General features: G+C 39.2%; 1 protein-coding gene across 1 annotated transcript in view; it reads left to right on the forward strand.

Annotated features, from left to right (window-relative positions):
- LOC124614042 (integrin alpha-PS5-like) overlaps nt 1-17226 on the forward strand; it is a 586089-nt gene that overhangs the window by 437048 nt on the left and 131815 nt on the right. The window contains exon 15 of the mRNA XM_047142872.1: nt 1694-1844. Within this exon, the coding sequence (XP_046998828.1) occupies nt 1694-1844 (151 nt within the window). The remainder of the gene's footprint in view (nt 1-1693; nt 1845-17226) is intronic.

The following is a 17226-nucleotide window of genomic DNA, read 5'->3' on the forward strand; positions in this document are numbered from 1 at the left end:
TCTGTCTGCAAAGCATTCTATGTGGGAATGACAAGCAATCAGCTGCCTATGCATTTGAATGGCCAATGACACACTGTGGCAAATTGCAAACCTGACCATCCAATTGCTGAATGAGCTGCGCACCACAACATAAATGACTTCAACAGCTGCTTCACTACAAATTCCATTTGGATACTCCCTTCCACCACAAGTTTCTCTGAACTATGCAGGTAGGAACTGTCTCTCCAGCATATCTTGCCCTATCACAATTCCCATAGCCTAAACTTCTGCTGATATTTTCCGTACTGCCTGACCTTACCTTTTCCTTCTCTTTTGGTCCATATCAATCCTTCTCTGTCCTGATCATGTACTGCCTTCTTCCATAACTCTTCCTGCCCCTATGTGGGCATTCTTTGGAAGAGGACGAGATTAGTGTTTGATGTCCCATTGACAAAAGGTAATTAGAGATGGAGCCCAAGGTCAGATTTTGGAAGGCTTTTGAAAGAAATTGGCTAAGCTTTTACAAAGGAACCATCCTGGCATTTGTCTGAAATGATGTAAAGTAATCAGAAAAAATCTAAATCATGGTGGTAAGACCAAAGTTTGAACCATCATCTCCTGAATGCAAGTGCAGAATGCAACCACTGTGCCACCTCACTCAGTGTGGGCATTCTTCCCTTTCTCCCCTCTTCCCCCCTTTTGGACTAATCTCTCTTTCTCTTTTTCGACTCCATCTCCGTCTTCACCTCCATTTTTCTTTCCTTTACTCCCCTCTCTTTAGTTATCTCTGATGTTCTCTATCCTATGAACTCCTTTTATCTTGTGAAGCCAGTGAGTCATCTGTCAAAAGATCTACCTCACACTATCCCTCTACCCCTCCTTGCCTCATGCATCCTTCCCTACTCCTTCCACTCCTCCATCTACCTAGGTGACTATGCTCATTAACAATCAGTCTTCCCTTGCCTGCAAGAATGCATGTGTGTGTGTGTGTGTGTGTGTGTGTGTGTGTGCATGCATACTTACATGCATGTGTGTATGCTTTTACCAGAAAAAAGAACAAAAAATCAAATTAGCGTGAATAGTGTTTTCTGTTATGTGTTCCTGTGTGTCATGCATTGGTCTGCTAACGGTAAGGTTGCCTTTCCCTGATTTTGCATATTCTTCCATCCAGGAATTTCCATTATCATTATGCTATTCTGATTTTAAATGTGCTATGATGCAATTGTCTTATTAAGCCAGAGTAACATTAAGTAATGGTAATTCACAAATTATGGCTTAATGAAACTAGAATACAAAGTACGTATAGGAATTTAAATATGCTTGAGAAAGTAATACTGTTTTATGTAATCCTACATGTAGGGACTTCTGACATATCTACATTCTATACTACTCTATGTCGTCCACCAACACCAATTCTTCATTGCTCCCTAAAATATCACTTGCTGCAATTATTATTTAATACAAGCAATACTATCAGCAGAACATCTGCAACCGAGCATTATAGCAGAGGTTGAAAATACTGCTTCAGTCATAAATTCCTTTATTTTCACATGACCGTTATTTGATAGTCCTATGTTATTCTTAAATGAAACTGTTGTAAGTTATGGAAGCCAGAAACCATACTCAAATTAGTAAAACTGTTATTAAATGAACTACAATCGTTCTTAAATGTTATGATTTAGTGAAAAACCTAATTTTAATTTTGTTTTCAAAGGGGAAGATGCTTTCTGCAAGAACTGTACAGTGGTGGATGATTCTCAGTCTCAGCTGAAAGATACAAAAATAGTTAAATTTGTTAATGCCTGTGGAAAAGATGAAAAGTGTGATGCATGCTTGCAGATGGCATGCTCTGTTAAGAATCCCAGGTAACACAAGTCTTCTGTTAATGCTGATAAACAATAAATTACATTCAAGTGAAGTCCCTGTTCCAGTAACTTGCAATGGTCATGAACCTTGGAATGATGTCAGTTGCAAAAGTTGTTGCAGTTCCTTTTCTTTCAATTAACAATGAATTTATAACAATTTATATGTAGGTATGTTCTTAAATAGCTTAAGAATTAACGTTAGCAACTCTTCAATTAGTTCAGGAACTGAGTCATCGATATGTACATCAACTGGACTGAGAACTTTGCTGGCTTTCAGGCAATTTCTGCTTCAGAGCTGTAGAGAAACCATACAGACACTTACATCTGAACAGTTACAATGAACCATTTGACTACATTGTGCAGGCACTGTGTTTCAGTTGGGGTTAGGGGTGTGGAGAATGGAGCAAGTGAGCAATGAAAGGAAGTGGGTATGGAATGGAGTGTTGAAGAGGGGAGGCTGGTGACTGGGAGAGAGAGGCAGCAGCTGCATGGTGCAGAAGTGTGGCACAGGAGAGCTCACTCTGGACATTGGCAGGAGGAGATGTGCTTAACACACAATGATGTGGAGGAGGGAATTGTGAGAGGAAAAGAGAACACTGGAAGAGGGAGGTATAACAGAAGAATATGGAGGCCATGGAAAAGAGGGTGTGATTGAAGATTGTGTTATAAGAACAAGCCCCATCAATGCAATTCAGAGACTCTAGTCCTGTGGGGAAGGATTTGGACGGCACAGGTTGTGAATCACTCATTGAAATTCAGCACATTGTGTTCAGCCATTGGCCAGTCAAATCAGGTCTTGCACATAGTTTGGCTACTCTACTGAGGCTCTCACACCATCTGAGCTGCAGTGCTAGCACAATGTAGTCATCCAGGTCAGTGTTGACTATCATGTGTATATATGTGTATATGGGTGTCTGTAGCTCTGAAAGAAGGATTGATCTAAAACCTAGCATATTCCTCAGCTGCATTTTTGTGCCTATACAGGGGATATCATAATTAATAGCTTAAATGCACACAGTTGAAATTACATGATACTAGAAGGAGAAATGTCTCAGTAAACATTGGGTCAAAAATGCATGTCTCAATAGCTACGAGCAATTTCTCATCTTCGATACTGTGAAACAAATCTCTTCTACTGCAAGTTCTTTGCTTTCCATATTTTTGGAAGTGGTAGTATGGACCAAAATAAGAAAAAAATGTCCAGCAAACATGTGCTCTAAAACGCATACCTTAAGAGTTATGAGCACTTGATCATTAGAAGAGTTGTGTTTTAAAGTAGGAAAGATGAACAAGTGCTCACTGTTCTTAAGGAATGCATTTTGGAGCACATGTTTACTGGACTTTTTTTCTTGTTTTGGTCCATACTACCAGTTCCCAAAATGTGGAAATCGAAAAACTTGCAGTAAAAGAGATTTGTTTCACAGTATCGAAGATGAAAAATTGCTCGTAGCTCATTAAATTATGCATTTTTGAACCTATGTTTATTGAGACCTTTTTGTTTCTAGTATCATGTACATTCAACTGAATGTGTTTATGCCATTAATTATGATACACCTTGTATATGATTCTGTGTTTTAACAACTTGGTGAGCTACTACCATCAGTGCTTACATTATTTAGATTCCATCAAGGATTTTCCTTCCATATTTACATAATATAGTTGTTGTTCACATACTTGTAGGGTATTTTACCTATGACGTGCCTCCACGAATATATAATAAATAATTTTCCCACAATTTTCATCTAGTCTTCACTTTCTTAAGGATGAAACTATGAACAAGTTAGCACATCAATGTATTTTACACTTAACTCATTGGAATGGAGGGAAAAAATCAGTGTGTCCTTTTCAAAGGAATAATAGTGGCATTTTCCTTAAGTAACCTGTGGAAATTACAGCAATTCTAAATCTGGATGGCTGGATGGAGAGTTCAGCCACCACTCTCCCATATTCCCCATGGAGTCCTTTGTAACCTGTGGCTGTACAGGTATGAGCAGCCCATAGTGGCTTACCTTCATGCATTCTTTTTAAGAAATTTTGTGACTAAAGCCCTTCTGGCCTGTCATTTATTTTATGCATGACATGTAAGTACTGTCTCTGTCTTGTGTTGTTAGTCAGTACTTACAATTTTATGTAAAAAATTTCTTTTCCCATAAATTTGTAATTATGTTATAGGCCACTTTAAACATTCAAATTCTGATGAAGTCACTCTTAGAAGTGTTGAAACCTGGTTAATAAGACTAAAAATTGTGATTGAGGGCTCATTTGTTTTAATATTTCCCTCCCATATGAAAGACCATTGTCTTTTACTGCACCACCTCATGTTGTGATGACATAGATTGGTGCATGGCAGAAAAACACAGTGGGAAATGTGGGCAAATAGTCCTCATTTCAGGGCATGACAAGAACTGGAGAATGTTGTTTAGTTACTCCAGTCCTGGATAGAATTATATGATGAACGATGCACTCCCTTTTGTATGATCAGCTAGTGTGTGAGGAGTGTTGGCTGTATGTAGGAGAAAGAGGTGCAGGATATTAGTTTCTTGATGACATGCACTAGGTAATGTTGGTTTGTAACTTCAGGAAGACCTGCAGTTCACTATATCCTTTCCTTTCTGAACTATGTGAAAAAAGATTTTTGGCAATGAATTGGTTACAGATATTAAAAATGAGGCATTGTCGTAATCTGTGTGGAACCAACTAAAAGCTACGATTGAAACATGTTTCGAACTGCCATCTGGTCATTCAGGTTTTTCTGTTCCACTATTTTTCATCAAGATACTCACCCCAGTCAGTTTATAGAGCCAGATGAGAACAGTGGGTTTTTCAATCAGACCAGTCAGTCTGTAGAGCCAGATGAGAACAGTGGGTTTTTCAATCAGCTTTCTGAAGAAAGAATTGTTCAAAGGCTCAGCTGTCTGTCAGCTTTTCATTTGTGCTGTGCTGCTACTCTGTTCTTATTATATTTAATGAGTAGTTACAATTTATCCTTATAAGATAATGTACCTGAAGTAAATAATGTACTTGAGTAGCAGAAGTGAGCACTAAGAACATTATGTGAAGTAGGTAATCACACACACTGCAGAGGTCACTTGAGGATCATGGAGTTGTTTCATTCACTTCCACTTCATTTGATCATTAAAGAACTTTGTTGCTTATAATACAAATCAAGTTTCAGCTACAATATGATTTACATAGTCATGATATAAGACATAAAACTGAACCTCATATAGACTAAGCCTCTTAATCTAACGTTCAGAGTAGAGCTACATACTCTTGTGCAAATGGATGCAAAAAGTTCCCACCTGACAAAAAAGTGATATCAAGACTCAAAGTAAATTCAAAAGAAAGTTTAAAAGATAGCTTATTGACCATTACTTCCACAAATTATCTGTTAACCTATATTCAAGAATGAAAATTCCTTTAATCTGCATAACAAGTAACAGTATACATTGTAAAGCCTCATTGCCAATAATAGTCCATTATAGACCATCCTTTTCTGTTACAAATGTAGCTAACTATTTTTATTTAAAAATACCACTGTAATCAAGTAAATACCAAGCCAATAACAGAAGATAAACAGCAGCTGTTTAGTATAAGTAAAAGAGTAGTGATTTCTTTGAAAATAGTATTCCCTCTAATTTACTATTTATTTACTAGCCACCTGCCCATTGGATCTTGTGTAGTAACACCCGGTCACAGTATTATAGCACTTCTCCTTCTATGGTCCTTATCAGAAACATGCTGTGACATTACAGTAAACCAGTATGGTAGTGACTAAGGGAAACCCGTTACAATGTAAGGAAAACCCATCACAATGTCACTGCATTCAGGGCAATTGTGCATATTCTGACAAATAGCCCTGCATGTCCTCATGAAATATTTTCAGTAGTTCAGGCAAGTCATCCATAATCTTGAATATCCATGAGAGTGGAAAACTGAAGAAGATGTCATGGAAGTGGAGGTGAAAAAGAGCTTATATTCAATTTTACTGGGGAGAGAAAAAGCAGAATAGGGTAATGTTACCTCTACAGAAAACTATCTTCTGAATGAAAGAAATCATAGGAAAGTCAGAAAGAATAGTAACACACATTTTGAAAAACTGTAAGGAAATAGAAGTAACCAAGGAAAAAATTTAAAGTCCTAAAAAATTAAGGCATTCCAGGAAAGTAGTTTCCCTAAGTGACTTTGATAAAGCACTAAAGCACTTACCGTATCCAAAGAAGCATTGTGAGCAGAAGGATGAACTCCTAGTGTTGAGAAAGATGCTTATTTATATTTTCAAAAAAATGAGGTGAAAAATTTCAGAAAATTTTGAAAGAGATGGGATATCTTTTCAAAAGATTTAAATATAAGAGAACCATCCTAACAGAACATTTCAACATTGTTGCAAAGCATGCAGAATACTTGAGAGCAATCAGAAACAATGAAATCAGCCAAATAAACCAGGGTATTCATGAAGAGAATGTGGATGCACCAATTTATACCATAAAAAAGTGTTGGCAACATGAATAAATTCCAAGTTTAACGAATAATGACAGAACAGGTCAAAGAGCTATTGTCCACACTAAGGAGCAATGGGATTCAAAATCTAAATCATAAGATTATCACAATTATATGAACAGGATAATATCAATAACATTAGAAGTGAAACTGATTCCTAACATCCTAACACACAAATAAAGCACCCACTATTGCAGTTAAAATATAAAACTGATTGTCTCATTCAAAACAATATTAGTTTTGAATTTAGCTTAACAAGAAATGAGTTTTTAAAAACTGTGTTATAATGAGTGAAGAAAAAAATGTTTATTCCTAAAAAAATAACCATAGATTCTTTATCTAAGATTACCCATCATGATTGATGAAAAGCTTGCAAACATGTAAAAGGAATTGAAAACAAATATAGATACATAGATGGGCTAGTGGAAAGCAATAGAAAATATAATAATCAATGTTTATTGCTGTGAAGTGTGTAGATGAATATACAGCACATGACGAAAACAGGGATTTGGAAACTGACATGGCAAATGTAATTTGAATGGATTCCAGTGAAACTGATACAACAGATGAAGAACTTAGCACCTACCCCTTGTGTGAAGGACCAGAGAGCTGAAACTACACTGCTCTCTGAGACTGCAGATGTGTGTGCAAGTTGCACTTGCATGAGTGTGTGTGTGCGTGAGTGTATGTGTGTCTACTGCCTACAAAGGCCTTAATGACTGAAAGTTACGAGTGTGTGAATCTTTTTATTGTGTCTATCGCAACTCAGTGTTTACACTATATGTGAGTAGCAACTTTCCTTCTCTCATATTGTTACATTCCATCTTGGATTTTCCATTGTTTAACTTTTTGTATACAATTATACAACTTATTATGTATCTGCATTTAATTTTTAAGTTGCGGATTGAAGTGTAAATTATTGTCAAATGTTATCAAAATATTGTCATGCCATATAGATATGTCCTCACTTGTCTTTCAGATACTTTTACAGTACAGTACAGAACATTGTGTAACATGGCAGAGAACTGATGAATCATTTGATAAGCACTCAGAGACTAACCTAGTGTAACTATATGTAAATCTATGACTGCTTTAGAAATGTCCAAATCCATTCATTTGATAATTCCCTTATGTTATAGGAGAACAGTGGGATCAACCATGTCAAACACTACTGTGAAGCTAGGAATATTCCTATTACATTCTTTTCATCTTTCATAAGTTTTAGAACATTGTAAATACAATCATATATATAGCTTCTGTTACTTTGTTGCTTCTGGAGCAATAATATAGTGATGGTACATCATTCTTTATGATTAATGCTACTAACAAATAATGTATAACACAATCTAAGACCTTTGACAAACTGGAGATCAAAGTAATCAGCCCGTAATTTCATACATGATCTCCCTTTTCTTGTTTTTGACTGCATATGCTTTTGGCTAGTGTATATGATTTTTTTGTTTAGCACTTTTGGAAGAGTTTATGACTGCAATGAGATGTTACACAATATTGTTAAAGGTTCTATTAACCTTTGTAAACAATTCCTTATTATCAGGTGATCCACACAGTCAATGCCAGCCACAAATGTAGGGTTCCTTTAGCTGGCATAATGTTGTTAAGCTGTTTAATCATAGTTTATTGTTAATGCAGCATAAAGTTCAGGTTCCTATAATTTGCTTGTCCCTTGTTAATGTAGTTCTTGCTGGTTTCTAAGAAACACAATGAATGTATGAATGAATGACTGAAATACACATATTTATTGTACTTTCATTCATCCATTTATTATGTTCCAAGGAGGAAAACCTTCAGTGATGTGGAGCAAGTTAAAACATGCATGAACAAAAGTTAAGCAAATCTTAGAAGCTTTATCTTATTCGTAGCTTAATATTTCTTAATTACATTAGTAATTTTCAAAGAAAATAGCTACCTACATCTTTAAACACTTAATCCTGCTTACAGTACATTACTGCTGGTCATGTGGGTTTACAATGATAGTGCTACTTACTATGTAGCTAACCGGACTCCACAGTCCTTGAATCTAGTTATTCAGGTAATTTTGCTTTTCCCTAAATCACTTCCAACAGGATTGGTCATACTGTAACGAACTATAATGTGAAATGCATTTTCTGACCATAATATAAAATTAAGGCCCTTTTAGGATCCATAGAGTATTATTTGGGTTTGCATGTGGTGTGTGTGTGTGGTTTTGGAGCTTATATGTGCTTAATGCTGACATTATCAGCATCCCATTGTACTGGTGTCAGTTCTGCTAAGGAATATGACAACATGGGGATTCTGGCATGCACTTCCAGCCGTTAGGATATATGACATGCCAAAACTAAAAGGAATTGGTTGATAACACAACACATGCCTGACCTGTCTTTCACAATGACCATTCTGAGAAAAGGACACTTCAAGCTGGACTAACTCAACCACCAAACTTTCATGGTCTGAGATGATGAGGACCCTGTGAACCATAGTACGTATGTCAGAACAAAAAATGTTGAGAGAAAAATTAAAAATCTCCTGAAGATGCAATGACACATACCAAGAGCTTTTACACACCAGTCCTATATTATAACAAAGTCAATAAGCAGCCATGTTAGAGAGTGAGAACAGTTGATACCTTCTCTGTAGCAACCAATGCAGCCATGGCAAGTGATGTTAGGTTAACATTAGCCACTACTTTGCTCCATAAATACCTCAGAGTTTTAGCTTGTAAGGCAGTCAGTCAGTCAAACATGGATCAACTGCACACATAACATACATTCCCTGACAACAGTAAAGTGACAACAGGCACAAGTCCATTGTAGATTTGTTGCAAGTTGCTGAGAAATGATAGTTGTTTCTGGGATAGAAGGATACTTCACCCTAATCACCAGTTGCAGAGCTCACCATCACAGCCCGCCGCTGTCACAGATGGTGGGACACGGGAGTCTTTCCTATCGCCCCTGGTCACGACATCTGGCTCTCTGACAGACCAACCAGGGCCTACCTGAATGGCAGGCCAAGATTGTCATACTACAGGGCAACACAGCAACCATCATCATGTATCAACAGATATGTTGGTCAGTGGGATGAGGTACAGCACCTCCCAATTGAGCCAGCACCAGCGCCATCATGGGCAGCAAACTGCCACAGCAGCTGGTGGCCATGAGCAATGAGCAATGGACTGAAAGGCATCAACAGCTGATGTCAACAATGAGTCAAGACACACCATAACTCATGGAAATAAATAACTAAATTCTGGATCTTCTTTCATTGCCCATACTGGTGAGAACACTCACCACCATCCTTCCAAAGAAAACAGGCAAGTAGTGAACTGGGAATGTGCCTCCTGACACAGAACTATCTCTACTTCCCCCCTCTCAACAGTTGTCTCTTGCAGCAGTTAGTGTTGTACTCAGTCACATATTTTGCAGGTGTATTTAGTTTGCTAGTAGATTAAAATGATCATTAGTGGAACTGCTTTATGAAAAGAGAACAAGAGATAATATCTACAGTTACTGGTCAGTGATTTTGCTAACTGCTGATTATTAAGTTTCTGAGAAAGTGATGAATAGTAAAATGGTGACACATCTCAGTAAACATAATTTTTTGGGACTTGCAGTTTGACTTCAGCAAAGCAGTATCTGCAAATAATGCAGTTGACTCTTTTGTGTATGAGACACTAGCAGGGCCAAACGGTGGACTGAAGGCAGCAGGATTTTATTTTTATTTAATAAAAGCATTTGATTATGCAGACCATGCAATATTTTTGTGTAATTGAAACATTAAGCAGAAGGATGTTCTCCAGTGCCAGCAAATAGGGAAGAAGTTTGACTCTGACCGGGGTAAGATATGTGTGTGTGTGGGGGGGGGGGGGGGGGGGCAGGGGGGGGGGGGGAGGGGGGGCACATGGTTCTGTTTTTGAGCTGTTGCTTTTCTTGATGTATATTGATGATCTGGCACAAAACAGGGCATATAACAATATAACTCAAAAGTATTTCTCTTTGCAGATGATACAAGTGTTATTATGGAAGACTTGGAATATAATATAAGTAATGTTGCTAATAAGGTATTAGTTGGTAAAACTAGCATGTGGCTTGCAGAGAACAGATTAATATTTATGTGCACCAAAATGCAATGCGTACTGTTTTTGACCTGTGCCTCTTGTAAAAGTAAAATTTTACTGTCACATGGTGGTCAAGGTTGGTGAAGTAATGGCTAGTGGTTGATGAAAAGTTTCCTTGGATTCAAGGTCTTGTCCAGAAACTGAATGCTGTTCTCTTCAACTAGAGACACTGAAATGTAGAGACTTGTTTATTTTGATTTAGGGCACTCTGTTGTCTCAATTAGTGCTACATTTTGGAGTAACTCTTATGTACTTACCAAGAATAATCTTATGCCAGAAAAGGATGGCCAGACTGATCTGTGGTGTCATTTCACTTATATGTGTAGGTCATCATTCAGGTGTCATATACCTCTGTCATCTGGTGCATATATTTGACAGTATTGGCGAATTCAGAACAGACTATAAAATTAATTCAGTGGACACTAGATGGAAAAACGATATGCAATTGGATAACACTTTGTTTGGCAATATACAGAAACATGCATACTATTCTTCAAGTTTTTTCAGTATGCTTCCAGCTCAACTGAAAAACTAAATGAAAACCCCAAATATTCAAATCCAAGTTGAAAGGTTTGCTTGTTGCACATCTCTCACATTGTTTCCTTTTTATATATAAATTTTCTAATCATCTTCTTGTAAACTATGTCCTGACATATTCAATAGCCAAGTAGTTTTGGCTAGCATTGTCTCCAGAAACTGATAAATAAACAAAATTAGAGTCTGTCATCATTTACTGTGCTTTTATGGAAAATCTTAGTTACCATATCAAATTTTCACTCTGCAGCAGAGTGTGTGCTGGTTTGAGTATTCCTGGCATATTAAAACTTTGTGATAGACTAGGTCTTGAATATGGGATGTTCGCCTTTTGCAGGCAAGTTCTTTATCACAGAGATACCAAAGCATGGCTCATGATCCACCCTCAGAGAGTTACTTCTGCCAGTAACTCATCTCCTGCATTCCACAATTCTTAGAAGTTCTCCTGTGCAACTTGTGGAACTAGCACTCCTGGAGGAAAGGATATTGGGGAGATATGGCATTGTTACTTTTGGTCAACACCTCCAATTCATTGCCCACAGCCTAGCTTTCTGTATTAAGGACACAATTCACTTCTTTCATCACCTGTCAACCTCCCATCCCAATTTCCTGGACACTTGCTAGTCAGTGTTTGGGACACCTCCATATCTACCAACAGCCCCATGCCCTTGGTCTTGCCACTGTAATGGCAAAGTCTTACAGATTACAAACCCATCTTTATACAACTGATGAACTGTATCCTTACCTTTAACTTTGAGGAAGATACAAAAACGGATCCACAGAATAGCTTCTAGCATCTGTATAGCACACACAAGTGCCAGCATGTTTATGAGTCAGTTTGAGGAACTGTTCCTAGCCAGTCAAGATACGGAACCCCTTGTGGGTTCAGGGCCACTGAAGACTCCTTCATGATCTGGACTCCAGGCCAAATCCCTCTATCCTCATTCTCACACAGTTTCAAAATCTTCTCTCCTATCTACATCTACATGTACATACACTACTGGCCATTAAAATTGCTACACCACAAAGATGACGTGCTACAGATGCGAAATTTAACTGACAGGGAGAAGATGCTGTGATATGCAAATGATTAGCTTTTCAGAACATTCACACAAGGTTGGCACCTGTGGCGACACCTACAACATGCTGGCATGAGGAAAGTTTCAACTGATTTCTCATACACAAACAGCAGTTGACTGGCGTTGCCTGGTGAAATGTTGTTGTGATGCCAGGAGTAAGGAGGAGAAATGCATACCATCACGTTTCCGACTTTGATATAGGTCAGATTGTAGCCTATCGTGATTGCAGTTTATCATATTGCGACATTGCTGCTCACATTGGTCGAGATCCAATGACTTAGCAGAATATGGAATTGGTGGATTCAGGAGGGTAATACGGAACATTGTGCTGGATCCCAATGGCCTCAAATCACTAGCAGTTGAGATGACAGGCATCTTATTCGCATGGCTGTAACGGATCGTGCAGCCACGTCTCGATCCCTGAGTCAACAGATGGGGACGTTTGCAAGACAACAACCACCTGCACAAACAGTTCGACGATGTTTACAGCAGCATGGGCTATCAGCTCAGAGACCATGGCTGCAGTTACCCTTGATGCTGCATCACAGACAGGAGCACATGCAATGGTGTACTCAACAACAAACATGGGTGCACAAATGGCAAAACGTCATTTTTTCATATGAATCCAGGTTCTGTTTACAGCATCATGATGGTCGCATCTGTGTCTGTCGACATCACGGTGAATGAACATTGGAAGCATGTATTCATCATCACCGTACTGGAGTATTGCCCGGTGTGATGGTATGGGGTGCCATTGGTTACACATCTCGGTCACCTCTTGTTCGCATTGACAACGCTTTGAACAGTGGACTTTACATTTCAGATGTGTTACGACCAATGGCTCTACCCTTCATTCGATCCCTGTGAAACCTTAAATTTCAGCAGGATAATGCACGACCACATGTTGCAGGTCCTGTATGGGCCTTTCTGGATACAGAAAATGTTCGACTGCTGTCCTGGCCAGCACATTCGCCACATCTCTCACCAATTGAAAACGTCTTGCAATGGTGGCCGAGCAACTAGATCGTCACAATATGCCAGTCACTACTCTTGATGAACTGTGGTATTGTATTGAAGCAGCATGGGCAGCTGTACCTGTACATGCCATCCGAGCTCTGTTTGACTCAATGCCCAGGCGTGTCAAGGCCGTTATTACGGCCAGAGGTGGTTATTCTGGGTACTGATTTCTCAGGATATATGCACCCAAATTGCATGAAAATGTAATCACATGTCGGTTCTAGTATAATATATTTGTCCCATGAATACCCATTTATCATCTGCATTTCTTCTTGGTGTAGCAATTTTAATGCCCAGTAGTGTAGATATTCCATGAGTCGCTATATGCTGCACAGCAAAAAATATCTTGTAACAGTACCAATCATTGCCCTTACTGTTCCACTTGCACATAGAGTAAGAGAAAAATGACTGTCCATATGCCTCTATATGAGGCCTAATTTCTCATGTATTAACTTCATCACCCTTATGTGAAATATATGATGGTGACAGTAGGTTCATCCTGCAGTCAGCTTCAAATGCCTGTTCTCTGAATTTCCTCAATCATGTTCCTTGATAAGAATATTGCCTCCCCTTCAGGAATACCCATTTGAGTTCCTGAAGAATCTCTGTAACACTTATGTGTTGTTTGAATCTTCCAATAACAGATCCAGCAGCACACCTCTGAATTGCTTAGGTGTCCTCCTTTAATCCAACCTGGTGAATGTGGCCTTTCTTACATCGGACAAACAACTCGTACTGTCCAAGAAAGATGTACAGAACACTGGAGCTACACACGACTTTTACAACCTAAGAAGTCAGCAGTGGCAGGGCACTGTATTGATAATGGTCACAGTATGTTGTATGACAATTTCGAAATTTTGGCAACTACATCATCCTTTTGGGACTCGATAGTGAAGGAGGCGATTGAAATTCGCTTGAAAACAAATTTAATTAATAGAGATAGTGGTTTCAATCTTGATGAATCATGGAATCTGGCACTTGCTGTAATAAACTCACAAAGACATCATCACAGTGGAGCTCACAATGATATATTGGTATGCCAACACAGATCAACTGCAGAGTCATAGATACAACTCGCACATTATGCACATCTCTGCCGCCGACCAACGTCTCTGGCGCATTTGCATCTGTGGCCGCATGCGCAGTCGCGTGGTACACGAGTATAAAGGGACGAAGCGAGCACTGGAGCGGCAGTCTTGCGGCTCACTCTGAAGATGGCTGAACATTATACAGCCGAAATATTACAAGAAGAAGGAGATTTCTGCACACTTGAAACTTAATGGAATAGCATCACATGATCTGGATATCTACACCCTACAATCCTTAGAAATTCTTTGAATGTTTCTAGAACTGTCACAGTGGAATCAAATGCCCAGAAAAAACATCCAGAAGTTAACTTGCTCTCTCCTATACCTGTTATACACAGCTAGATAACTTCACTGTCACATTCAGTTTCAACTCCAATAGAAACAATATTTTGGTGTACTGCAATGAACCCCCCCCCCCCCCCCCCCAAAATATATGGTGTCTAATCTACCTTTCTGGTAAGTGGTCTATCACTCATTAAATATCTCAGAGCTTCCTACTTTGGTGTCTAGCCAGTTATCGGTCCAGATAATAATTTGACCATGAGAACTTTCCTGGAGGGTAGTGAAAATTCAGTATCTTTGTTATGAAGACTTTGTCAGTTTACTAATAAAATTTTGACAGTCAAAGTGTCTTTACTCTGAAAGTAGTTTGTTATCACTGTCTGAAAATTAAATTACTGCTTAGCCTAAAATAAACCCTTGTGCACTCCTCGAGTAGTCCTCTACCTGTGTGGCTGTTTTGTTCATGTAGTGCACCCTTGACCTATCAAGGGAAGTCTTACAATTTCCCACCCAATAACACAGGTCTATAAATCTGCAGCAAAGTTCATCACAGAGTTGACAAAGCCTTTGGCTGAGACCTTCCACTCAGTTTCAGACCAAAGGGCCCTGATGGGCTCTGGGAACAATGTTGTGAATTGCAAGCACTGCTTGCAACCTGTGTGTGAGGGCAGCTGTCTTCATCAACTCCTCCAGTTGCCTGTAGGAATTGAGGATAGCCTCAGAGGCTATGTGACAGTTATCATTGGTGCCAGTGTGAGCCACAATGTGCAGATGATTGCACCCTGCATGCTCGATAGCTCCACATTCTGAGTGAGGCTGTCCAGAAGATATACTGAGTGCACATTGGCTTTCTTTCCAGCAGTGAATGAAATCTTCCTCAGGGGCTCCGTAACACACCTAATGTTGGAGTTCCTGATTATTAGCAAGCCCTTGCATGTGCCTGCTCAGTCCCTGCTGAAGAACTGACCGCATGTTTACTCACATGAAAAGTAGGTGCCCAGCCTCCACATTGGCCCTCGGCCACTAGTGACATGAATGCTTTGCATCCCACCACATACAGTGCAGTGAGGGCAGACCCACTGCATTCAGTACAAGGTGCCTCAACAGCAGGGCCCATGACCAAAACAAGTGACAACTGAGGTGTCCCATGTAATATGCCAGAATCTCCACCACCACTATACAAAGAGCAAGCAGCCTGAAGATGGCTGATTATAGCCAAAACCACATTCAACTGTTTGTGAACTGAGGCCAGCTCCTCCTGCTTGGCCAGCTCCTCCTGCTATTGCTCACAGAGTACGTATTTTCTACCCTTCTTGGCAAGACTAACTGAAAAAGTAAAATATAAAAGCTCACAGATACCTAGACACTCAACTTGCTAACCTCCTGTGTTGTCAGCAATAGATGCTGATACCTTCATGAACTGTGTAGCTACCTGTTGTTTCCTGCCCACTTATCTATGCGCACACATTGCCAAGGTGATTGTGAATCAGGCCAAGCAGAGAACTTTTGTGGTGGAATGGACTGATTTTCTTCACATGTGTGACACTGTGATGTTCATACCCTGCCACGTACAGTGTTGACATGCAAACTGTTTCATATGAACAGTCCACCAGTGTCCTTGGTGAAGTAAGAGCAACACTTTATTTTCCAAGGCTTTAGGGATGAACAAATGTGACTGTCTAATGTCATTTTGAACAAGAATCACACCTTGCTGTATAGTGAGGCTATGCCGATGTGCAAAGTATCAGCACACTACAGAGTACTTTATGCTGTGCAATGAGTGAGGCCAAGATGTGCAAATGTATTGTAGCAAAATGTTCAAATCAGAATCAGCTTCCCTGGTCTGTGTAATTTTCCTATAGTTCGCAGGAAAGGAATGAAGTAATTCAGAATCCTGAGCATCGATGTGACATCAAGATGCAGCAGAAGCATCAAGGTCTGTATCAGGGCCAATCGGAGGATATGAAAGCACATCTACATTACCATGTTTAGCCGTCTGATGATACACAATCTCGTACTGGTACTGAGACAACAAGAAAGCCCATCATTGCAATTTTTGGGCAGATCACACAGGAACAGGCTTCATCGGATGAAACAAGGACTACGATGGCTTGTGATCCACTACTAAGTAGAATTTTCTGCCATACAAGTAGTGGTGGAATTTGGTGACAACATGCACAATAGCCAGTCCTCTTTCTCTGTTTGTGAATAGTTACACTGAGCTTTGGACAACACTTTTGATATGAAAACAACAGGCCTGCCTTTATAACCAATTCTTGTGAAAGCTCTGCACTGATTCTGTAAGAAGAAGTGTATCTTGGAACACCAACTGGTTGTTCAGGATCAAAGTGAACCAAGTATCAATTACTGAGTAATGTACCTTTAAGTTTTTGAAAAGCTTCTTGGCACTTAGCTGTCCAAGCAATGGGGACATTTTCTGTGACACAAGTGATGCAATGGAGCTGTGATTTGTACAGTAGGAACTATAATAGTTCATTTTCCCTGAAACCTACTACAACTCTGTGACATTGCAAGGAACTGGCAAATCTCGTATGGCTAACAAAAGTAATTGAAGAGAAGGTACAACTGGACTGCTTATGACATGATCAAGGTGTGTAATTCAGGTTTAAAAAAGTTACATTTGTCCAGTTGACACTTTAGTCCAGCATCAGATAACACACAAAACAAATCACGCAAATTTGCAATGTGTTTTTCAGATGTATGACCTGCTAAGGCAATATTGCCCAAATAGTTTGAACAGTTTGACA

The sequence above is a fragment of the Schistocerca americana genome, chromosome 4 (genome assembly GCF_021461395.2).
Source record: "Schistocerca americana isolate TAMUIC-IGC-003095 chromosome 4, iqSchAmer2.1, whole genome shotgun sequence".
NCBI classification, from domain to species: Eukaryota; Metazoa; Arthropoda; class Insecta; order Orthoptera; family Acrididae; genus Schistocerca; species Schistocerca americana.